This window comes from Zootoca vivipara, chromosome 4, assembly GCF_963506605.1.
Source record: "Zootoca vivipara chromosome 4, rZooViv1.1, whole genome shotgun sequence".
Classification (NCBI taxonomy): Eukaryota; Metazoa; Chordata; class Lepidosauria; order Squamata; family Lacertidae; genus Zootoca; species Zootoca vivipara.
In genome coordinates this window covers 58,098,318-58,120,564 of record NC_083279.1, presented here as the reverse complement: position 1 = coordinate 58,120,564, position 22,247 = coordinate 58,098,318, and the positions used below count along the sequence as shown (strand labels likewise).

The 22,247-nt window shown below is 39.4% G+C and overlaps 1 protein-coding gene across 4 annotated transcripts in view; it reads right to left on the bottom strand.

Moving 5' to 3' along the window:
• The window catches only part of ROBO2 (roundabout guidance receptor 2), a 417,793-nt gene that overhangs the window by 58,704 nt on the left and 336,842 nt on the right, over positions 1-22,247 (bottom strand). For all 4 annotated transcript variants that reach the window (XM_035115776.2, XM_035115781.2, XM_060273643.1 and 1 more), the window contains exons 15-17: positions 21,893-22,017; positions 16,871-17,042; positions 9,349-9,531 (exon numbers count right to left, since the gene is read on the bottom strand). In XM_035115776.2, coding sequence (XP_034971667.2) covers positions 9,349-9,531; positions 16,871-17,042; positions 21,893-22,017 — 480 coding nt within the window. The remainder of the gene's footprint in view (positions 1-9,348; positions 9,532-16,870; positions 17,043-21,892; positions 22,018-22,247) is intronic.

Sequence of the window (22,247 nt, the reverse complement as noted above, 5' to 3'; positions counted from 1 at the left end):
ATTGTCAAAGGACAATAAGTTTATAATATTGCAATTAATGTCTCCCCCCTCCAAAAATATTCTCCCTTATTTTATTTCCCAAAGCTTCATACAATCCACAATAAAAATGGCTGGGCAAGTCAGCAAGAGAGCATCACTCTGAAAGGATCAACATTCTGTGGAAAAGGCAGCAAAAGTCACAAATGATAGTTGGTCTGCCAAACTAAGCACTATGTTTATCACTGTTACCATATGTTTGTGTCAGCATTTTTGCCTGCAGTTTGATTTCTGGAATTGCAAAACACGCCTAAAATGCTGAAGGGAAACATATTTGAATACAGTAGACTACAGTCCTTACTGACATATCCGGGGTGTGTGTGTGTGTGTGAGGAATCAGCAACGCTGATTTAAATCAGGGGTCTAAATTTCAAAAAACTGCTGAGACATTTTGAAAGTTGAAAGGGAGATGAAAGACAAACTTCATCTACTATCACAAAGCGGCGTTTTTTAAAATAAAATAAAAAAACTGCTTATATGATGGATCTTATACAGATTATTTAAAAATCTGCAGAATATAAAGGGAGGAACACATTTTAAAAATATGACATACACAAGGATGTATTGAAAGAGGGAACCAGAGAGTTCTGAAGAATCCTTGTTAACCTGTGTTGCAAGGGCTATACAAAAACATGCACAATTAAGCCTCACACAAAAATTGAAAAAAACTCATATACATACAGTATACAAAGATACTATGGTACTAGTTGAACTATTTACAAATACTATCTAGCAAGGTTAAATCCAATCTTCATGCAGGCTAGAACCAAAAAATAGAAATACACACTCAGCTGACGTTTTGAGGAAATAAAGCTTTCTGTGTGCCTATCTCTAGTGGGCCACATTTTCCTAGTACAAATGAAAACTTTAATGTTGCCAGCCAAGTCTCTTCCCTTTTTCTGATAAGCTGTTCCTCAAATATGAATACAGATTAATCCTCTTTTAATAAGCATTAACTCAGAACAGATAATCAGCATGTAAAAATTCTATCAAATCTTCCTGCATTTGGATGGTTCTGTCAAATAATTTATAATAATCTACCACTGTTAGGACTTGTGCGTGAGATGTTTAGTTTGGCATTTGTAATTTGTTTTTATTTACTCGGTTTCACAACAATCTTTAATCCCCAAGCTTAGTATTTATAAGCAAAAATGTGTGGTTTTCGTTCAGACTGATAGTGTATGCAGTTAGAGGAACATGTCTGCATTCCTGCAAATGGATGCAGACACACTTAGGAAACTGAGGGCAGATGAAAGATACATTACATTTTTCCTGTTTCAGTAGATGGATTTCTATGAATTTATAAGAAGTGGGGAGCAGGATGGATAAATGTGATAGGGTACTACATAGAAGGATTCACCTGAGAAAATGGATTCTTTTTTTATCATTCTTATGGAATCTTAAAATTTGGTATCTGTCTAGAAAAGAGGTACAGTGTACCTCTACTTATGAATAACTCTACTTACGAATGTTTCTACTTACGAATGGAGCTCCGTCCGCCATCTTGGATGCAGTTTAGAAAGGATTTTTTCTACTTACAAATTTTTAGATAGGGTTGCTTCGACTTACGAATTTTTTCTCCCAATGCATTCCTATGGGATTCGACTTACAATTTTTTTCGACTTATGAATGTGCGTTCGGAACGCATTAAATTCGTAAGTAGAGGTACCACTGTATGTGCTTTCTGTCAGCTCACCCTTCTTTCAACCATGTTAAAGCCTGCAGTGTACGTTTGCACAAGGAGAATTTGGAAACTAACCATGAAAAACATAACAAGCACGATTGTAACTACCTGAAGTGTAGTTTTTCATCCCCTACGAATGAAAGGTCAGCAGATTGGGTTGCTGGTTCCGCCCATGGCCCAAAGTGGGCAGTAATGTTTTGGGGTGTAGGGTTCCAAGGATTCAGTTTGCAAACTCTCCAAGCTCAAGGGAAAGACGGACATTAAGAAGGAGAAAAGTATATCCTACATCCCAGAAATAAAGGAAAGAGGTAGCCCTGAGGGTGGGGCCCTGCTGACCTTTCAATGGGAATGGAAAACTATGCTTCAGGTAGATACAATCATACCTTTTCCCATTCCTGCAATGAAAGGCCAGCAGATTGGGAGATACCAGAGCTATCCTAATCTCAGGCAGCAGAAAGGCTGCAATGTTATGGAGGGGGGGGGGGATAATATTTTGTAATGTGTCGTGAAGGTGCTTTGGGAGGACCAGGTGGCTGCCTTGCATATTTCCAGCAGTACAGCATTAACTGAAAATGCACTGCAGGTATCTGCAGAACAAGAAGAGTGAGCCATGATGTGCTAAGGGACAGTAGGTCCCTGAGCTTTGCAGGAAAGGGCAATGTGGGCCTTTATCTATCTATCTAGAGTGGCAGAAATCACTTCCTTCCCTTAGGAGAAGAGAAAGAATGAAACAAAGAGTGAAACTGTCCATCTGAGCTCTTTGGTTCGCTGAATGTAGACTTTTGAAGCCCTACGTACATTGACGGAGTGCCAAGCTTTCCCCCTGTGGTCACTAAGGAAGGGCAGAAGGAGGGAAGACCAAGTTTTTGCTGCAAGTGGAAGCTGGAGGTGACCTTAGGAAGGAAAGCTGGTTGGGAGAGAATGGAAGAGCGTGTGGCTGCTTGTTGGTTGAGGGTGTTAGGGCGGAGACTGTCCAGAAGAAAGCAGAGAATGGTGGCAATTTCCAGTTTCTAAAGGGAAATGTATAATAATAATAATAATACCCCACCCATCTGGCTGGGTTTCTTGGGGAAGAAAAGCTGAGGGAGTGGGAACAATCTGCGGGAGATAGAGTGGATTCACAGTTGTGGACAAAGCAGGGGAGGAGAAGGCTGAAAGCTTGGAAAATCTCATCCCCATTGGAGGAATGAGAAGGTTTAATCACATGACCTAGGGCAGGCATGCCCAAGACGTGTATCGTGATCGACTCGGAGATCCTGGGACTGATATTGTTGATCGCAGGCTAAGAAAGAAAAGCCTTTCTCCGCAGCTTCGGACACAGCAGCAGCAGCCATTGCTGCCGCCAGTCTCATGCAAGCCTGAGCTTCTCCTCCTCCTTTCTCCTTCTAAAGTCATCTTGCCTTCCTTCCCTGCTGTCCGCTCTGCACTGCACTCTCGGGGGTTAGAGCTCTGGTGGGGGTGTGTAGTGGAGGGGGCAGTGTCAGAAAATGAAAAGTTCTGACCCTGCTCGCCCGCTAGTTCAAATGCAACGAAAGGAATAAGGACTCCCCCCCCCCAAAAAAGTGAGGAAGGCAAAGAACAAAACACATAAGGAAAAGCCCCCTTAGAGGTCCATAAGTTTGAGCGAAGGAAAGGCTTTAACGCAACAGTAGGGGAAAGAGAAGTGGAGGAAAGGCGTGGGGATGCTGACATGAAGTCAGATGTGATTTAAAGCAACAGTAGGGGAAAGACGGAGAAGCCCAGTGCACTCTGACTGGATCCTCAGTTGGGGGAGGGTTACCAAAGAACTGGAGGAGGAAGAGAAAGTAAGCCTGATAAGAGAGAAGTTGGGAGCAGGTGGTGAGTGATCTGGCTGCATTGACAAAGGCAACAGCAGAATTGAAACCTGGGAGCCCTACATTCCAAAACATTGCTGCCTGCCTTTGACCATGGGTGGAGCTATCAACCCAATCAGCTGACCTTTCATTGCAGGAAAGGGGGAAATTAATGTTTATTCTAGTATCAGCATGAGTTGTATATGTTTGCATGTAATGCTCCGTGCGTGCATCTATGCCCTTTTCCGCACATCACGTGAATAAAAAACCATAGCTTTGTGTAACAGTCAGAGGGAACTGAAATCTTTTCAAATTGATATTGCAGGCACATAACTGATAAAGCAGAATGTATGGAGGATAAGGCTATCGAGGGCTACTAACCATGATGGCCATGCACTATCCCCAGCGTCGGACTAATTTATGAATCTGAATCCCAACTACTCTATTCCGAACTTAAAAATGGAAAGTGTAATGCTGGTGGTCAACAAAAGAGGTTTAAAGACTGTCTCAAGGCAAATCTTTAAAAAGGCAGTATAAACACTGACAACTGGGAAACACTGGCCTGCGAGCGCTCCAGCTGGAGAACAGCCTTTACCAAAGGTGTCATGGGCTTTGAAGAAACTCGATCTCAGGACACAAGGGAGACACGTGCTAAGAGGAAGGCACACTTGGAAAATCCACACCGTGATCAACTCCCGCCTGGAAACCAATGTCCCCACTGTGGAAGGACATGTGGATCCAGAATTGGCCTCCACAGTCACTTACGGACCCATTGTTAAAATCGTGTTTATGGAAGACAATCTTACACGGCTAGGAGTGATCGCCAAAGAAGAAGAAGAAGAATCCCCAGAGTCGGATACATTATGAATCTGAATCCCAATTGCTGAGGATCACAAGTAGGGAGAGTGCTGTTGCACTTCACATCCTGCTTGCACACTTCCCATAGGCACCTGGTTAGCCACTGTGAATAGATGGGTCTTTGGTCTCTTCCAGCACAGCTCCTCTTATGCTATCATCAGTGTCTTTTTAACTTCTGTTACATTCCAATCTATCTTATATTAGTATTCATGAACACAATTGAAACTGTTGAATTTACTGATCCTAATGCAGAATGACATTTTGCTACACCCTGCAGGTTTGCTGATATGCAATAATATGCAGCTGCAGTTTATACCATTCCATACTTTCCTGCCTCATATATCTCCAGAGTTTGACCCCACACTTTCCCCCACCAAACAAGCATGTCAAGAGTCCTTGGCAAAGATAGTTTGGTGTTTTCATACCTTGTCATGGGGGACTGCAAGGACCAAAGTCAAAATAGTTGTGGTAGATATCCTGCCAGCTGCCTCTCTCAGCAGGCAAATGTGGCCTCCTGCTGAGCTTTGCAAGAGAGGCAATTGAAAGAGGGAGAGTTCTCAAAGCCAGGTGCTGAAGGAAGCAGCTGGCAAAGCCAGAAAAGGGGTAGGGTTCTCTGAGAGGCCAGGAGTAGAGTAGCCTGAACATGAACGTAAAATGATGTTTTTAAATAAGTTGAATAAAGGCTGGTGAAATAGGAGAGAGAGAGAGAGAGAGAGAGAGAGAGAGAGAGAGAGAGAGAGAGGAAGAGGAGGTCTTATTTTTGAATGAAGGGAGGGGAAGAGTCAAGCTCATTTAAGAAAAGGTGATCTAATAGACATGTAACAGGGGTGTAACAGGATGCCTTGAACAACAAATGTGACAGGTGCACATAGCAAATTAGGTGAACAGTCTATAACAGGGATAGAAGAAGCACTCTTGTTGCATGAACCTGTTTTGAGAAAAACAAGGAGACCCAAGTCTGAGTCACTAGAAATTTGTTTGAATTTCGGTTGATAAAACTTATCAAGGTGAGTGTCTGTGTAACAGAAGTGGGGTAAAAGGTAGTCACACAGTTGGTGCATTTTTTCTTGCAATATCTTGTTTTCATTTGTCAAATGTAAACCAAAAATAAACTGCATTCACATCTTCACAGTAGCTGCAAAAGCATTCACAACTGTGCTTATTTGTGAGCAAGCTTGATGCTGGCAAGGGTGCTGCTGATATTTTCTAACAATAAATTTTGCTTGACAGATTGTATCAATCATGCAGACGTCGAGGCAATCGTATTCCTGCACAATGAGTATTAGCAGAACAAAAATATATCTTGAGATATGCAGAATTTCCATCAGCCTGGGCAAACTAGACAATATAGTTGTTGTATGCTGGTGTCAGACGAAAGAACTTAAACATGACAAGGATTTCCGGAATAATACCTTGTTTCGCCTTGCCGGGCTTTGTCGGCCAAGCATACTCTAAATAATGCATTACAAAGAAAAGTTCATCTTTTGCAAGTACTGCTCCTTAAAGTTGTTACGTTTGACACTCGTATTCACTAAGACATATGTGGAACACAAAAAGCTTTTATTTGGACATTATGTTTTTTAAAAAAACTGATTCATTTGTACATGTGTACAAAAGTTTGGACATTACGTATACAAGAAGTGATCTATTTGTATTTCCTGTTCTAAAAGTTGGTCCTTAATTGCTTCTACTAAATTAGATAATGTTTATATGATGCATAAAGAATTTATATAGTTAAACACAGCCAGTTACGTTGTGGGTATATTTGTTGGGCAAACTGGACACCAAATAAGTATTTGCTCGCCAACATCCTTATCAAACTGGGCAAGAAATGCCACCTTGAAGATTTTGCCTAAACCAATGTGGACTAGGAAGAGGCAAACTGTGGAAACCATAGGATAACTATTTGTTTTAATAGTGGCTGTTAACTGTACTTATTACTTTCCTCGTCCACGCATATGTTGGGTAGCTTGGTTCAATCTGCCATTTCAGTCATACAGTAGTTCATTTACTTTTCACATCACTTTAATCACACTAACTATAATAGCTAGCTTTATGTTAGGTCTGCTAAGGAAATGATAATGGCAGAGTCATTTCAAGGTTTTGTTTTGAAAATATGTTTGGTCTAAATGAAAACTGTAGAAATGTGTGAAAATATGTTGCTTTAGAATAGGCTGTTTATGCATGAATAATAACTCAACCTGTGTTGAGTATTAAATTTATGTGCATGGCTTTATTTCTGACCATGCCTAGCATATGTTCAAGTTCAGGAAGAATCTACAAAAAAGTTAGGATAAGTTCTGCTTTTCTGACCATCAGAAAAAATCTTCAGAAATTTGAAAGTTAAGCATGGAGATCCTTAAGCATAAAATTTGGCCCTTTGTGATTAAGGGCTTCATGTGGATAGATATATTATTTCAACCAATGTGCTACAAATTACCTTTCAAAACAGAGTAGGTTAGAAGGGCAGGATGCACAATTATAAAGAAAGGTTTATTACTTTGTAGCCTTCTGCTGGAATCACTGGTACAGTCAATATCACATTAGTGTAACTGATGAGAAGACAGAGTGCTTCTTCTTGCACTTGAGTGTTAAGTCTTTGTATAATCTGAATAATTAGAAGGGGTTCAACCACTATATGCTGCACTGATATGTTGCTGGGGTAAGAGACAGACTAATGAACAGTACCTGCAGGGGTGAAGGTGAAGGACTGAACTGCAAAACAAGAAAAGTAAATACATTGTGAGTTATAAACCCCATTAAGAAGTGCGCCAATTAAAGGGCACAAGTGCCCTTCAGAATTGACTTATGTATGTAGCTCAAAATCTTGTGCAGGTTATAGCAATTCAGCTTTAAGCACTAGCCAGCCAGCAGCCCATGAAAAATAAAGGATTGAAAAGAGGTGGAAGGCGATTTTGACAATTATATTGAATAATAACCGGCAACATGGACATGCAATCTATCCCATAGATGCTATGACCAGCTTTGAAATGTAACTGCTTATGAGATTTTACTGTCGAGCAAATGCAATGTTTGAAAATTAATGGACAACCCTGTGTCACAATACAGCAGCCAGCCACATACTGAGGGGGTCACTTAAAATGTCATGAATGCCAGTACCATATACATAACTATTTGGGGGCAATGAGCCTTCTAACTTAGATATTCCACAGTTTTGGGTGCTGACAAATGAGATATGGCTGTCAGCTAGAAACCAAATTTTCTACATGTTTTCTGCTGCATAAATATTTACATATATGGTAAAATCACATAGTTAGATGATACAAGCCGATTCACAGAAACATGCTGTTATACAAAGGCCAAACAATTGAAGTCATGAAACATTTCATTAGCAGTTAAGAAGTAGACTTGTGTATTTAGCACATCTGATGTATACAGAAATATAACATAAAAGAATGAATCTACTAAACCCATAAAGTCTTATTAATAGCTATTTAACATAAAGAGGTGATAACACATTGCAGCTTTCAGTGTCACTGATCTTGATGTATCTAACTTCTGAACAGTTTGGTGATTTGTTTTTAAAAAAATCAAAGCGGAAGCTACCATCATATATATGCACATTAATTAAAAGGAAAAGAAGAAAAACATGTGCAAACAGCATAGCCTATGAATAATGTAGCTTCACCACCGTGGTCATTCAGGCACTGTATATAATTAATAAGAAATCAACAGGATTCTGGAGTCAGATTTGTGTAGCACACAGCCAGAAGTAAATCTGCTTGAATTCCCTTAGTGCATAAATCATTAGAGATATTTTCTTTATCAGAAAAGATATGGCGCCAAAACTGATGGTTGAACTTTATGGAAATGCAGATTCATTAATAAGAGTTTTCTGTTTCAGCTGCCATGAAATGCATGGCTCCTAGCACTTTTACCACACACAACAATATATAAAGGGGGCTATAGGTAGGAAGGGTTGTTTTTATAAAAAAAACTTTTTTGTTGGTTTAAACACAGCTGTGAACTATGTGTTTACACACTGCAACAAGTTACTACTCAACATGAGACACAATTCTGAGGAACACATTCAAAGCCTTTGCTTTCATAACATGGATACAGAACTTCATCTGATCCAAAATAATTTTCACACAGTGAAAATTAAAGGATTTTGAGATGTACATGCCTATGCATCTGTTTCTTTTATGAGCTATGGAATACATCATGCAACAGGAAAGCCTTATATACCTCTGGATTGTTGTATTTAATACAAGAGAAAGGAAGGCTTACTCATGAAGTGATTGATGCTCTAAATCAGGGGTATCCAATGTAATGCCCTCCAGATGTTTTGGACTACAGATCCCATCATCTCAGGTCTATAGCCATGCTGACTGGTGGGAGTAGTAGTCTACCCCTGGAGAGCATCATGTTACCTATCCCTGTTGTAAATACCATCCAGTTCAGTGAAGCCTTAGTGAATACAAAGTTGGGACAATGTGATGCACTGGATCTACATTTTCTATATTCCTTTTCATCTGTTCATACTATAAAACTGGATCAGGCCTTAATTATGTTTGCTTCAAAGAACTAAAACACCATGGTTCTTATCTAGTTACAATTATTCAAAACTGTGTAACTAAAATCAATGGAAGTAATTAATTCTTTGAAGACTCTGTTCTAAGTAATTTAAGTGAAATAGGTGCCATTTTACTTTGCTTGTTCATGTTTCAAGCTTTGCAATCCTCTGAAATACTGAATGTGGAAATACATACGCTTCTTTTCACACCAGGACCTGAATGAAATAGTGCATCTAAGATTCCTGAGTGTCTTACATATATCAGATGTATTCATTATGGGAATATTATATTTTCTGCAGTAATGTGGTGCAAAGCATTACTGAGCAAGCATACAACAATCACCCATTCCACTCTTCATTTCACGAGCTAGCAATGTTTTTTACTAAACATGTGTTTAGAAAACAGCTCTTGTTCTTACCTGCATAATTGCTGAGGCCCTTCCTCTTCTTTCTGCGCCAGTACAGCCAGATGCTGAAACCCATGAGTATTACCCAGCATGCACCACCAATTCCAGCTATAAAGGCAGGCTGCTTGACAACGTCTGTTATTTGCTCAGTGATACTATTGTTGTTTTCCGTGATGACAACTTCATTACGACTTCCTGCTCAAAAACAAAACAAAAACAAAACTGATCACACCAAACAACATTACAGATGCTTAAAGACAGAGGTGGTGAAGGTTCTTAAAATCCAGGGAACAAATACCCCAAATTCTCTCACACAGTAACTATACTTTACAACATAAATGGTCTGCTGGGTTAAGACTTTACTCTCCCTCTCCACAAGCTGTTGGAGAATGCTGGATGAAATTCTGTGCCCAGATTGGAAGCTAGAGCTCTCAATGAGCAAGGCTCATCTTCCCTTCTCACCATGGTTTTCTCCTTGTACTGTATGGTGTTGGAGACTGTCTGCCTGGCTTTAGACAGATTATTTTTTAGTTCTGGATTGAAACAAATCACTGCAAATTGATTTTGGGTCCACCTGATGCTGCTCTGTCGTGATTTGTAGCTGTCTTGACCTGATCTGGATTTGGCACAAATTGGACCAATTAGATTCATGATTAGCCCTAACACCACAAACCTTTACTAAGCAACACAACTAAAATGCAGCAGAAAGTATATGCCGACTGGTATTGTTTGAAAAACTGCTGCTTCTCTGCCTCGTTTCTTCCCTCCTTTTAGCGGAGAAAGTAGCCACAGGTTAAGCCACAAACCAAAGACCCAGTGTAAATATCTGCTAGCAAGTCAATGACATAGTGTGTGGCCTGTAAACTGGCAAATGCTGTAGTTAACTAGCCATTTGAATGGCTCAGCAATATTAGGCTTCGTTCCAAGTTCTGCCACAGAATGTGAACAATTCTGTAATTAAAAGGTCTAATCCAAAAATAAATTATTTCCCTTACAAAATAATCCTGCATTTTGGAGCATGCTATCCCCAATTATACAACAATTTAAAGTCCTTTGATGTAGAATAATTGTATTCCTGTAATTTATTGGAGTATAGTTGCCAAGCTATGTAATACTTGAGCCCCTTAGCTTATTTCCTGTCATATTGCTGTTATTTTTGGAAGCAAATACTGTACTTACTTAAAGCTATATTCTTATAGAATGCGTGTGAAAACAGTGACCACATAATTGCACAGTGCAAATGGTTATAATGTTACATCATTGTGTCTTGCTTTGAAAAACAAGCAAACATGTTTTCCCTTTTCAGAATGATTAAAATTGTAGTTCATTTTTTTGGAAGGAAGCAATGCTATGTCAGCATATTTATTCAAGCCTCAGGTAAGTAAAAATAAGGTCATTTGTTAAACTGATTGCAAATGATTAAAGGCTAGGTGTGTTATTTCTGACTTCTACCCTTTCATTGCCAGATAAGAGAATGAAAATTGCATTCTGTAAATGGTTATCAAAGCCTAGTAACATCTGCATCCATTTTATTTTATTAGATTATGCATCCTTAAGACCTGCTCAGCTTGTGTCAGTTTAACAAATGCAATTCCATATTGCCTAAGCAAAAGTAACCCTCACATTCTTACTGAAACGACAATTTCACACAGTAAATATAAATGAATTATACTTGCAAAGGACAAGAAGGAGCTTGTTCCACAGTAGATAAAAAAATATCAGGTTTCTCCACTTGCCAATCTCAAACTTTAACTTGCTGCCACAATTTAAAAAGATCCTAGCTGCTGTGCTGTATCCAGAATCAAGTACCACTCTATGATGGCATGCCTTCCAACATTTTGTTGAATAAAATTATAACATTTATACAGGGTGAGTCTTTTAAAAGAGGTCCCATGGAACATGTGTACTCTGTATCCACGGGGCCTCTTTTAAACGACTCACCCTGTAATAATCCCGTTGTCAAAGGATGGATCACTTGTCTTAGTCCCATCTACTATTTAACTCAAAGGTTACCATTTTGTCTCTGCATGAAATATTCAATAAAGGTAAATGACTCCTGGACAGTTAAGTCCAGTCAAAGGCAATGATGGGGCGCAGCACTTATCTCGCTTTCAGGCTGAGGGAGCCAGTGTTTGTCCACAGACAACTTTCTGAGTCATGTGGCCAGCATGACTAAACCACTTCTGGCTCAACAGGACACTGTGATGAGTGCTAGAGTGCACAGAAACACTGTTTACCTTCCTGCTGCAGCAGTACCTATTCATCTACTTGCACTGGTATGCTTTCAAACTGCTAGGTTGGCAGGAGCTGGGACAGAGCAATAGGAGCTCACCCCATCATGCGGACTCAAACTGCTGACCTTCTGATCGACAAGCCCAAGGGGCTCAGTGGTTTAGACCACAGTGCCACCTGCGTCCCTACAATATATTCAGTTACTCAGCTATTGCCTGCCATTGACTAATTTAAAAGGCAGGCTGTATGCTACATGGTGTCTTAGAGTTCAACTGCATTCATGTATGACTCCCACTTTAAGATTTAACTACTGCCGGCATGGGAAGGGAGCTGAATGCTGAAGAATGAAACATTTAGTAACCTACACAAAACATTTTAGTGAAGGATCTCCAAAACACCAAAATAGGACTGTGATTTACCAAGATTAGTGAAAAACAGAGTATATATGATGGTGCTGTCAGTGGGGCTGATACTTTCTCCATGCATTGTCTCAAAAAAGTCCTTTGAATGGCTCAGCACTAAACTTAGGTATGTAAGTTTTACTACAGTGGAGCATAGTATTCGAGCATAAATAAATCAAATTTATTGAAAATACAGTCACTTGTGGTTTCTGACTGACTTTAGGAAATTAGATTGGCCCATTACAATATACAGAACATACTTCACTGCCCTCTTTTATTTTTATTTATTTTTAATCAGCTAAGTCAATGAAAACATGAACTTCTGACTCCCACTGATCTAATTCAGCCCTATCAATTTAAAACCGTATCAGTGATGCTTCAGCAGAGCTCAACATTTTAATTGAAGGCCCTTGGCCAAATTTTCTAAACAAGATGAAAGTACAACTTTTCTAAACTAAAAGTTTGGTCATGAAGCTACATCTACTAGTACGTTCACAGACCGTGGGCTGTGGATATCCTTTTAACACAATGTGGTTAATTTGATCTGATGTCCTTCAGTGCAGCTTGGCAAGCCTCATACTTCAAGTTGGCTTAACTGCTCTGATGTCACAGAAAAAAAACAGGGCAATCTAAGCCTAAGAAGCTAAGGGGCAACTAGCAGACATCTGAATTGGAATCAGAGGGTAAATAAGCAGTGTGTGTTAAATAAACAACTTCAGCATTGCATGGATACTATGGGATTCTAAATTACACTTTGTTGGTTCAAATCCACAAAGCAGTTCTGAAGCCTTTCAGGGGAAACAGAAAACCTCTTCCTGCTTATAGTATGTGACAGAGAAGGAAATACTTGAAATCCAAGGGGAATGGCACAAGGCTATAACAAAGAAGTCACTGTAATTTGTAGTGTCCACATTACAGAATGCATTAGGTTTCTCCTGACAGCCTGCTGAGTAGTGACTGTGGCTCTAAGTAGCATTGCTTTTCCTTTTCATTACTTTTCTCCATTCCTGTAGCCTGCACCCATGCTAGGCTGGTGATGGAATGGCATCTTATTCCCTGTGTGCTGTGCACCTTAAAACTGCACCAACCACATCCCCTAAGTGTTCAAAAATGCCTTTTCATTTAACTGAAGAGCTGAAAGAAAAACCTTCAAGGGAGTTTTAGAGGACTGCATAGCCTCCCACAGGGTCTTCCTTAAGAAAGTGTGTTTCCAAATTAGGTCAGCATACTTTTAAGTTAGCATTCTGGCAGCCTGTTCTACCCTTCAGTGCCTTGCAATTACATGAGCAAAAGTAATAATTCATTTAAATGTCAGAATAACATATGCTTTGTGATTTCAGCAGCTGAACATAAATGAATATGGATGTACATTTCCCATTGATGTTCAACAGAATTAATGTAAGTGCTAAGATTTGGAGAAAAATGGCGTTAATTTGATATTTCTTTACATTATATTTAATCAGAAGATAGATAAGAGATAGATAGATAGATAGATAGATAGATAGATAGATAGATAGATAGATAGCTATAAAGCCAGGCAAAGTATCAGTGTATTGCTTCATATACTGCAGGTGTTTCTATAACAATGCTGTCAGTTCAGCTAATTAAAATACAGACGAGGTATGTGTGCGACCTGCAACGCTCCATTGTTTCAGCAGACAAAATATAATGAAATATAATGTCTTCCTCCCATTGGAGAGTAATGAAGAACAAAACTAATTTGCTGGACCAAAAATTAATTAGACACATCAGATTTGATTGCACCTATTACTGTGAAAGTTTACAGCTGTTTCTGATATTATTACACCAACGACTGAGTCTATGCAGAAGTTAACTGTTAAGTGAAGTAGCAGAACCTTATGAGGAGCCATCAGATTAGGTTCTCCTTTTTAATTCCTTATTCACTTTGATTTTATCCCTCCTTGACTGTAGCCTCACAAAACTATGATCTATTAAAGCCATAGCTGCCAAGTTTTCCCTTTTCTTGTGAGGAAGCCTATTCAGCATAAGGGAAAATCCCTTTAAAAAAGGGATAACTTGGCAGCTATGATTAAAGCAATGGTTTGCATTTACTAACATGCCTTCTGCCATAGCTTCTCCTTATTTCAGTACTTTGCATTTTGAGGGATGTGGCGAGAGAGCAAAAAGAGGTCTGCATCACAAACTACCGTGTCACTTCTGACCACTTCTCTCTCAACTTCTTCTTTCATCTGTTTTGCATTTTTAAGTATGCAGTAAACCCAAACTTAAGAGGGGATTACTTTCTGGGAATCACATCTGAAATCAAAATTGTGTATAACCAAAACACAATGGATGCAATGGGGGTGTGATTGCCAAAGTATCTTCCCCCAGACTCTGGCCCCTTTACACTTCCTTTTTAATATTTGTATATATTTTTTATCAAGTGCATAAAGCTGAATGCACACAAGTTCAATCAGACAAGTTGTAGGCTTACTGTATTCTACACTATAGAGCATGGTCTCTTGTCCATCCAACACCTATCTAATGTTGTTTCAGGGTGTTTTGGTAAATAATAATAATAATAATAATAATAATAATAATAATAATAATAATAATAAATTTATACCCCACCCATCTGGCTGGGTTTCTCCAGCCACTCTGGGTGGCTCCCAACAGAATGTTAAAAATGTGATTAAACATTAAAAACTTCCCTAAACAGGGCTGCCTTCAGATGTCTTCTAAAAGTCAGATAGTTGTTTATTTCCTTGACATCTGATGGGAGGGTTTTCCACAGGGTGGGCACCACTACCGAGAAGGACCTCTGCCTGGTTCCCTGTAACCTCACTTCTTGCAGGGAGAGAAGCGCCAGAAGGCCCTCGGAGCTGGACCTTAGTGTCCAGGCTGAACGATGGGGACACATTATTTCCAGGCAAGTTGTAGGTCCTCATCATAGGGACTGTGCTCCATAAAGTGTCATGTTACATGTTACATAATAGTAGCAGTAACCAACAGTAGATGCAGAAAAACTTTTGAGAATGCTTAAGAGAATGTGGAAGCTGTAGTCTTGACTGAAAGCAAATGACATATGCTGCTACTTTCCTTGTTTCCGTGCAGCATGAGCTGTCTCTAAGCAATCTAGACATTGCAGAATAACATCTGGTTTCAGTGTGGTATAGCGGATAAACAACTGAGATTGGAGCTGTACGTAGGGTCCCTCGTGCTCTTGGCAAGGAGCTGTATTGGCACCCCACCCCCCCGGAAAAAAAATCACTTTACTGCAATAGTCACATTAGAAATTACTACATTTTACATGACCCAAGCACCTGAAGTGTCTGGAGTAACAGTGAGGTGAGGAGGAAGGCAATTTAAAAATGAATAAAAATGCATGCCTTTGTGCCACATTGTGAGAAGGACAGGAAACTCCACATTTGATGTTGGTGCAACAGCGGTGGCACGTCACCATGCATGTATACACTGTACACTCCATCCAGGTGATTTTTGCATCCCCCCCAGAGCCTGTATCCCCAGCAGGGGCTGATTTCTCTAACTCCTAGGTACACCTCTGACTGAGCTTGGATCAGAATTGAGTTCAAATTCTCAATCGGTAATGACACTAGACTGGCCACTCTCTCTCAGCGGAAACTACCAGTATCTCTAAGGGCTAGTATGAGGATAAATATATACTGCCATATATCCTGCACCCCATGTATACTGCATATGTGCCCGTTAATCAACGGAAGAGCAGGATACAAATAAGGGATAGATAGATAGATGGATGGATAGATACGCAGCTATATCAATTCTGTCTCAAAATCAATCCACTTCATATAGGAAAATATAGGTATAATTAAAGCATAGCTGCCAAGTTCTCCCTTTTTTAAAGGGAAATTCCCTGATGCTGAATAGGCTTCCTCGCAAGAAAAGGAAAATCTTGGCAGCTATAAATTAAAGCACATCAAATTGGCATTAATTTATGCATCAAAAAAACCATCATTTTGTACAGCCCTATTGAGATTGCATAATTCAAACTGCAGGTGCGGTGTTCTGCTTCAATGCTATCAACATTTTTAAGAAAGATCTTCCCTAGATGTAGACAACTGGCACATCAAACCAAAGGGTAGCGACAATATTTCTCTCTCTGATATGCTAGCTTTAATAATACATATAAGTATTTTTTTTACCTGAGGGAAAGTTTAAATATGCAAATCACCTGTAGTACCAACAGAACTCTACATATGATTATTCCAAATTTATGGAGCTGTTCTTTCTTTTTTTATAAGGGGCAGATTTTCTATATTATAAATATTTCCACACAGCAATGAAGCACACAACTGAGTGCAGTTTTACTGCATATTTCATATAGACAAAGCATGCTTTTTTCCAATTTATGCTTGAGAATTTTCTCAGAAGGATAAGGTTCTAGGTTTGCCTTAGGTTATGAAATTAATTCAGCATGGAAACTACTAATAAGAAAAAGGCAGTTCAAAGAAAAGGGATAGTATTACCAGTTTCCCTCTCTATTTTGGACTTGAGATTCTTGGTGCTTCGGCATAATATAGGATAGATCATCTGCTTAGAATAGCTGATAAACAGTAACCCACAAATGTTACAAAAACAACCTTTAAACATGGCCTTGGGCACCAGCAACCTAAGTAAAGCAATAATCTAGCAATCTTAGGCTGAAGAGAAAGCTTTAGTTAGGTGTTCTATAAATCTCTCAAGCTGTTGCAGTGATAAATTCATAATGCAATATTAATTTCACACAACAATGTCTGTTTGTTAAACTCAGGAAAACCAGCCCTTTAATCTGTTTTCATTTTGGAAACTTTTCTAAAGTGAAAGAGTAATCCAACTATTTTATATTTTCATCTATGACTGCAGAAAGGTTTTGTAATATGCTAAGGACACACAATACAACTGCAAGATAAATAATCGCTTACCAATTATTATGGGTTGAGGTTCACTTTTCACTCCAACACCAGCACTGGTGCTTGCTGCAACTTCTATTCTGTATTGAATACCTGGATACAGGCCTCCAATCACAACAGATCGAATGGCTGCATCTACAGTCTTGTTGATATGAAATTTTGTTTCATTACCCAAGCACCAGATCTGAAAGAGGGAGGTTGAATTATGTAGAAACAATTGATAATACCCCTTTGAGAATACAAACTAGTAGCAATCCTAATTACAAAAATATACATAAATTTGAGCTGTTATTTCTTTGAACTTTTAGTAAAAGAAATATTGATACATGCATCATCATCATCATCAATTCTAATACAGAGCGATACTAACAATATTGTTTTTACTTAGGAGTAGCAGCATGTCTAATGGCCCAGGATGATAGAAATCATAGCCAACAACATCTGGAGAGAAACATTTTGGCTGTCCCTAACATTGAAGTTACTCTATGCTACTAACAAAGTGCTGCTTTTGGGGGACAGGGGGCGGACGGGTATGGAGGACTCCCTGGTCCTGAATTCGGTAACTGTGCCCCTGAAGGACCAGGTGTGTAGCATGGGAGTCATTTTGGACTCACAGCTGTCCATGGAGGCGCAAGTCAATTCTGTGTCCAGGGCAGCTGTCTACCAGCTCCATCTGATACGCAGGCTGAGACCCTACCTGCCTGCGGACTGTCTCGCCAGAGTGGTGCATGCTCTAGTTATCTCCCGCTTAGACTATTGCAATGTGCTCTACGTAGGGCTACATTTGAAGGTGACCCAGAAACTACAGAATGTGGCAGCCAGACTGGTGACTGGGAGTGGCTGCTGAGACCACATAACACTGTTCCTGAATGACCTACATTGGCTCCCAGTACGTTTCCGAGAACAATTCAAAGTGTTGGTGCTAACCTTTAAAGCCCTAAACAGCCTCGGTCCAGTATACCTGAAGGAGCGTCTCCACCCCCATCGTTCAGCCCGGACACTGAAGTCCAGTTCTGAGGGCCTTCTGGCGGTTCCCTGAATGCAAGAAGTGTGGTTACAGGGAACCAGGCAGAGGGCCTTCTTGGTAGTGGCACCCACCCTATGACATGCCCTCAATCAAATGTCAAGGAAATAAACAACTACCTGCCTTTTAGAAGACATCTGAAGGCAGCCCTATTTAGGGAAGTTTTTAATGTTCAATCTCATTTTTAACATTCTGTTGGGAGCCGCCCAGAGTGGGTGGGGTATAAATGAATAGATAATAACCCTAGAGGAGAAGCTATGAGCCATCAAATGCCATCACACATGGATTTCATTTAAGAATCACTTTCCATTAGAAAATACAAAGTCATTTGGCAATAAAATATAAATGATTAAAACATTTGAAGACCAATACAGAGTAATACATAGAGGTGGGTATCATCAGTGTACTGATGACACGTCATCCCCACATCTTTTATTGACTTCTCCCAACAGTTTTATATAAATATTAAATAGTATTGGGGGACAAGAAATTTTAACTCACAGTGCCCTACAATACAGCTGCCAGGAGGCCAAAAATTAATTGTTTGATGCTGTTCTCTCTGAAATCAACCCCAAAGATAGGATTAAGAACCACTCTAAAACTGTTCTCCCAATAGTCACCAAGCCAGTTCAGCAGGATACTATGCAGGTCAACAGTATCCAAAGTAACAGAACGATCCCAGTAAGAACAACAGGGTCAGAATCCCCCTGTCAAGACTGATTCAATCCCATTACATTTATTCGATGCTGAAATGGGAATGGGAATTTTGGAGTGACTGCCACTTTCTCAAACCAAAACCATATTCTGAATCCACTCCTGTATAGTGAGATGCATACTATTCACTAGATAATGGAAGGTGATCTAAGGCAGTTTATGCTTCCAATTGACAAAGTCTCCCATGATATTCTTGTATCTGGTAAAATGTGGACTGGCTGAGGCTACTGTTAGGTGGATTTGTAGCTTGTTGACTGACCAAACCCAAAGAGTGCTCATTAATGGTTCCTTGTAAACCTGGAAAAAGTGACAAGTGGAGTTCTGTGTAGAGCATGACAACCAAGACAATCAAAGGTCTGGAAAGCAAGTCTTTTGAGGAACGGTTGAAGGAGGTGGGTATATTTAGCCTGGAAAAGAGAAGACTGAGAGGATATATGAGTGCCATCTTCAATATCTAAAGGGCTATCACATGGAAGACGGAGCAACCTTATTTCTCTTGTTCTGGAGGGTAGGACCCAAACCAACAGCATCAAGTTACAAGAAAGGAGATTCCGACTCAACATCAGGAAGAATTTTCTGATAGTAAGACCTGCGGTAATCTCGTGTTCCTTGGAGGTGTTTAAATAGAGGTTGGATAGCCATTTGTCATGGATGTTTTCTTTGAGATTTTTGCACTGTAGTGGGTTGGATTAAATGACCCTTGGGGTCACTTCTAACTCTATAATTCTATGATTCTATCATTAGATCTGTACCTGGTCTTTGGTTCCTTCTAAGCTTCCAACTTAAGTCCAAGCTATGTTACTTTAAATATCTAGTAAGAAGCTACTGCTTGTTTTTTCTCCACCCAAAATAGATGCCTGCTGAAGGTGCATGATTTATATCTTTCATCCTTTGCATTTTACACATGTACTCATTATATATACTGTAAGTATAAGTTGTCATATTAATAAACACAAAATACCCTAATGCATGAAAGGGAAGGAGTTCTTGTAGGTGCTAATACATTATCTGTCTACTTTCTGTTTCCCTTATTGCTGCCATTACTGAAATTGCTTAGGAATCCAGGTTTCAGAATCCAGGTTTCTTCTTCTTGCTATAACTAAAGAAATGCACAAAAAGCCCCTTAAATACCACATGTGTGTATTTAAACTACGTATCACTTTGTGGTATGTAGTTGATTGTAACCATCCAATGCATCACTTTGCAGCACTAAATAGATTATTCCAAGGCATTTATTTGTTTCACTTATTTATTCATGTGGGGTTTTTTTTTGAGAATGCAGGAATTTGATAAAATTGCAGGAATTCTGTTTTAGTCAAAAAAATATATTGGTATTCAATTATTGTAATAGTGCAGAATCCATTAACTAGCACTCTAGGGACCTCAAGCAATCATGTATTCATCTGTGAAATTACAGTACCAAAGAAAGGTGATGCTGGTCAAATGTTGTAAGTGGTGTTGTGTGTTATTCCTGTTCAGAGCGATCCTGTTTCTTATGAAAACAATCAAACGAATCTCTATAACAGGGAGTCTTCTTGTACACTGGAAGCACTGGAACAGGCTATATGCACTCAGAGGACTGAGACAGCAAAAATCTCTCAGACTGCATCTTATCTCTCTCTCTCTCTCTCTCTCTCTATATATATATATATATATATAAAGTGGTGTGCTTCTGGCAATATGTACACAAAAGGTATTACATTGTCTCTCCCCCCCCCCTTTCTGGCTTCTACTTCTGGCTTTTACTAATAGGAAGCACATTGCTATAATAAATGTCATGTGTCAAGGGCATTCACCCATCCCACAAAAATATTCTATGTTCCTCATATAAAGAATAAAAATAAATGCTATCTTCTGCACTGATGCAATCATGCCTATCCATTTAACAGGTAAATGAACTATCAATGAAACATATACAATCACTTGTTATAATGCATACCATGCCCTTCAGGTAAACATAATCTCATTGTAAAAATCATGCAGATGTTTCTACTTAACCAAATAACTGGAGCAAATTAGCATTAATTGCCATGTATGCTAACTAAAATTCTCTTAAACTGAAAACCTTAGGGCATAGTAAGCAATATAGGTAAGAAACATGGAGAACCTACAACCCATGGAACAGGGAAGTTATTGTAGACAGTCCAGTTATGAGAGGCAGCTTAATACAAAAATGGTGAGTTCTATTCTGATAACAGCTGTGGCCAGGTGTCTGTTAGTTTTACAGTTCTCTCTGCATGCCCAGTGTGGTCTCTGCATGTTGTTTTCTAACAGTGGCTTGCCTTTCCTGAACCACAAACAAAGCAGTCTTACCATGAAGCACCATGAAGTGGTTGCTTTGGGCAACAGATTCCAGAAAAGGTGCCCTTCTGCTACCTCCTCTGACCTCCTTTCCCTCTGTGTAATTAAAAAACAATGAGTTCCAGTCCTAAGCAGGATGGAAGGGGTGCTGCTGTCATTTTTATTTTATTTTATTTTTTTGCTTCGGGTGCAAAAATGTCGAAGACTGGGTCTGATCACAAGCTCTTTTGAAGAGCTTCAAAAACAGTTTTCAATTCAGCGAACTGCTAGGGAAAAAAAGTTTAAAGCCTCAATTGGAGAATGCAAACTCTTGTGTGTGCCTAGGGGGAATTGCTTCTTTTTAGAACAGCGATATACCTAAAAGGAAGGCTGAAACTCTCCTGCAGCTTTGGCTCTGTCAACGACATTGGCTTTGTTACATCAAAATTGAACCCAAGATTTATCAGAAGTCTCACCTCTTCCATAATAACAAACAGACACCTTTGTTCTTCCAGGATGTTGGAATTCTCAGTAAAAGATCATACCACACTCCAAACCTTATACTACCAGTGACATAGATGGTTTCTTTTTCTTCAAATCTACAAAAAGGATTGCTGTTGAGCTATCTTGTTATTTTAAGATACGCATGGCTGGAATAGCAGAGAGTATCTGGGTCCCCAGAATCAACTCTCTGTTCAGCTATAGAAGCTCACTGGAGGGTATTGAGCTAGTAAGTGCCTCTCACAAATTATAAGTTGTTTTAAAGATAAATGAAGACACAACTGAAAAGCCAACTTTACGCTGAACTGCCTGGGGGAAAAAGACTCTCTCTCTCTCAGTTCCTGTATTTGTTACATGGGAATACCATGAGCTACACCACAGCAATTTTATGGGGATGATTATTGCAGAACACTTTTAAAACTAAATGATGCTACAGAAATTATTTATTAATACAATGAACAGAAAACATACATTATATTTTGAGATGTTTTCTTCCTGCTACATTTTTTTCCTACCTTGTATTCTTGAATGATTCCATTCTGGTGATCTGGGGGTGGAGGATCCCAGGAAATACTTATACTGGTGCTGTTGTGGTTTCCAACTGTGAGAACAGTAACAGATTGTGGTGGGGCACTTGGAGCTGGAGCAGAGAGATGTAATAAATTGAAGGAAAAACACTTCGTTAAGTATTCTAAAGGCTTATGCTTAACACCAACATAATATGTAGAGGTGTGCAGCACATACTGAATGACAGTGTGATCTTAATTTCTTTGTCCCTGATCCCAGATGTCTGTCCTATTCAGTAGTGTGGGAACAGCAATGTATGCAAATGCCGTCTTTCCTTTGCTTCACGTGTTCTAGGGCTGAGTG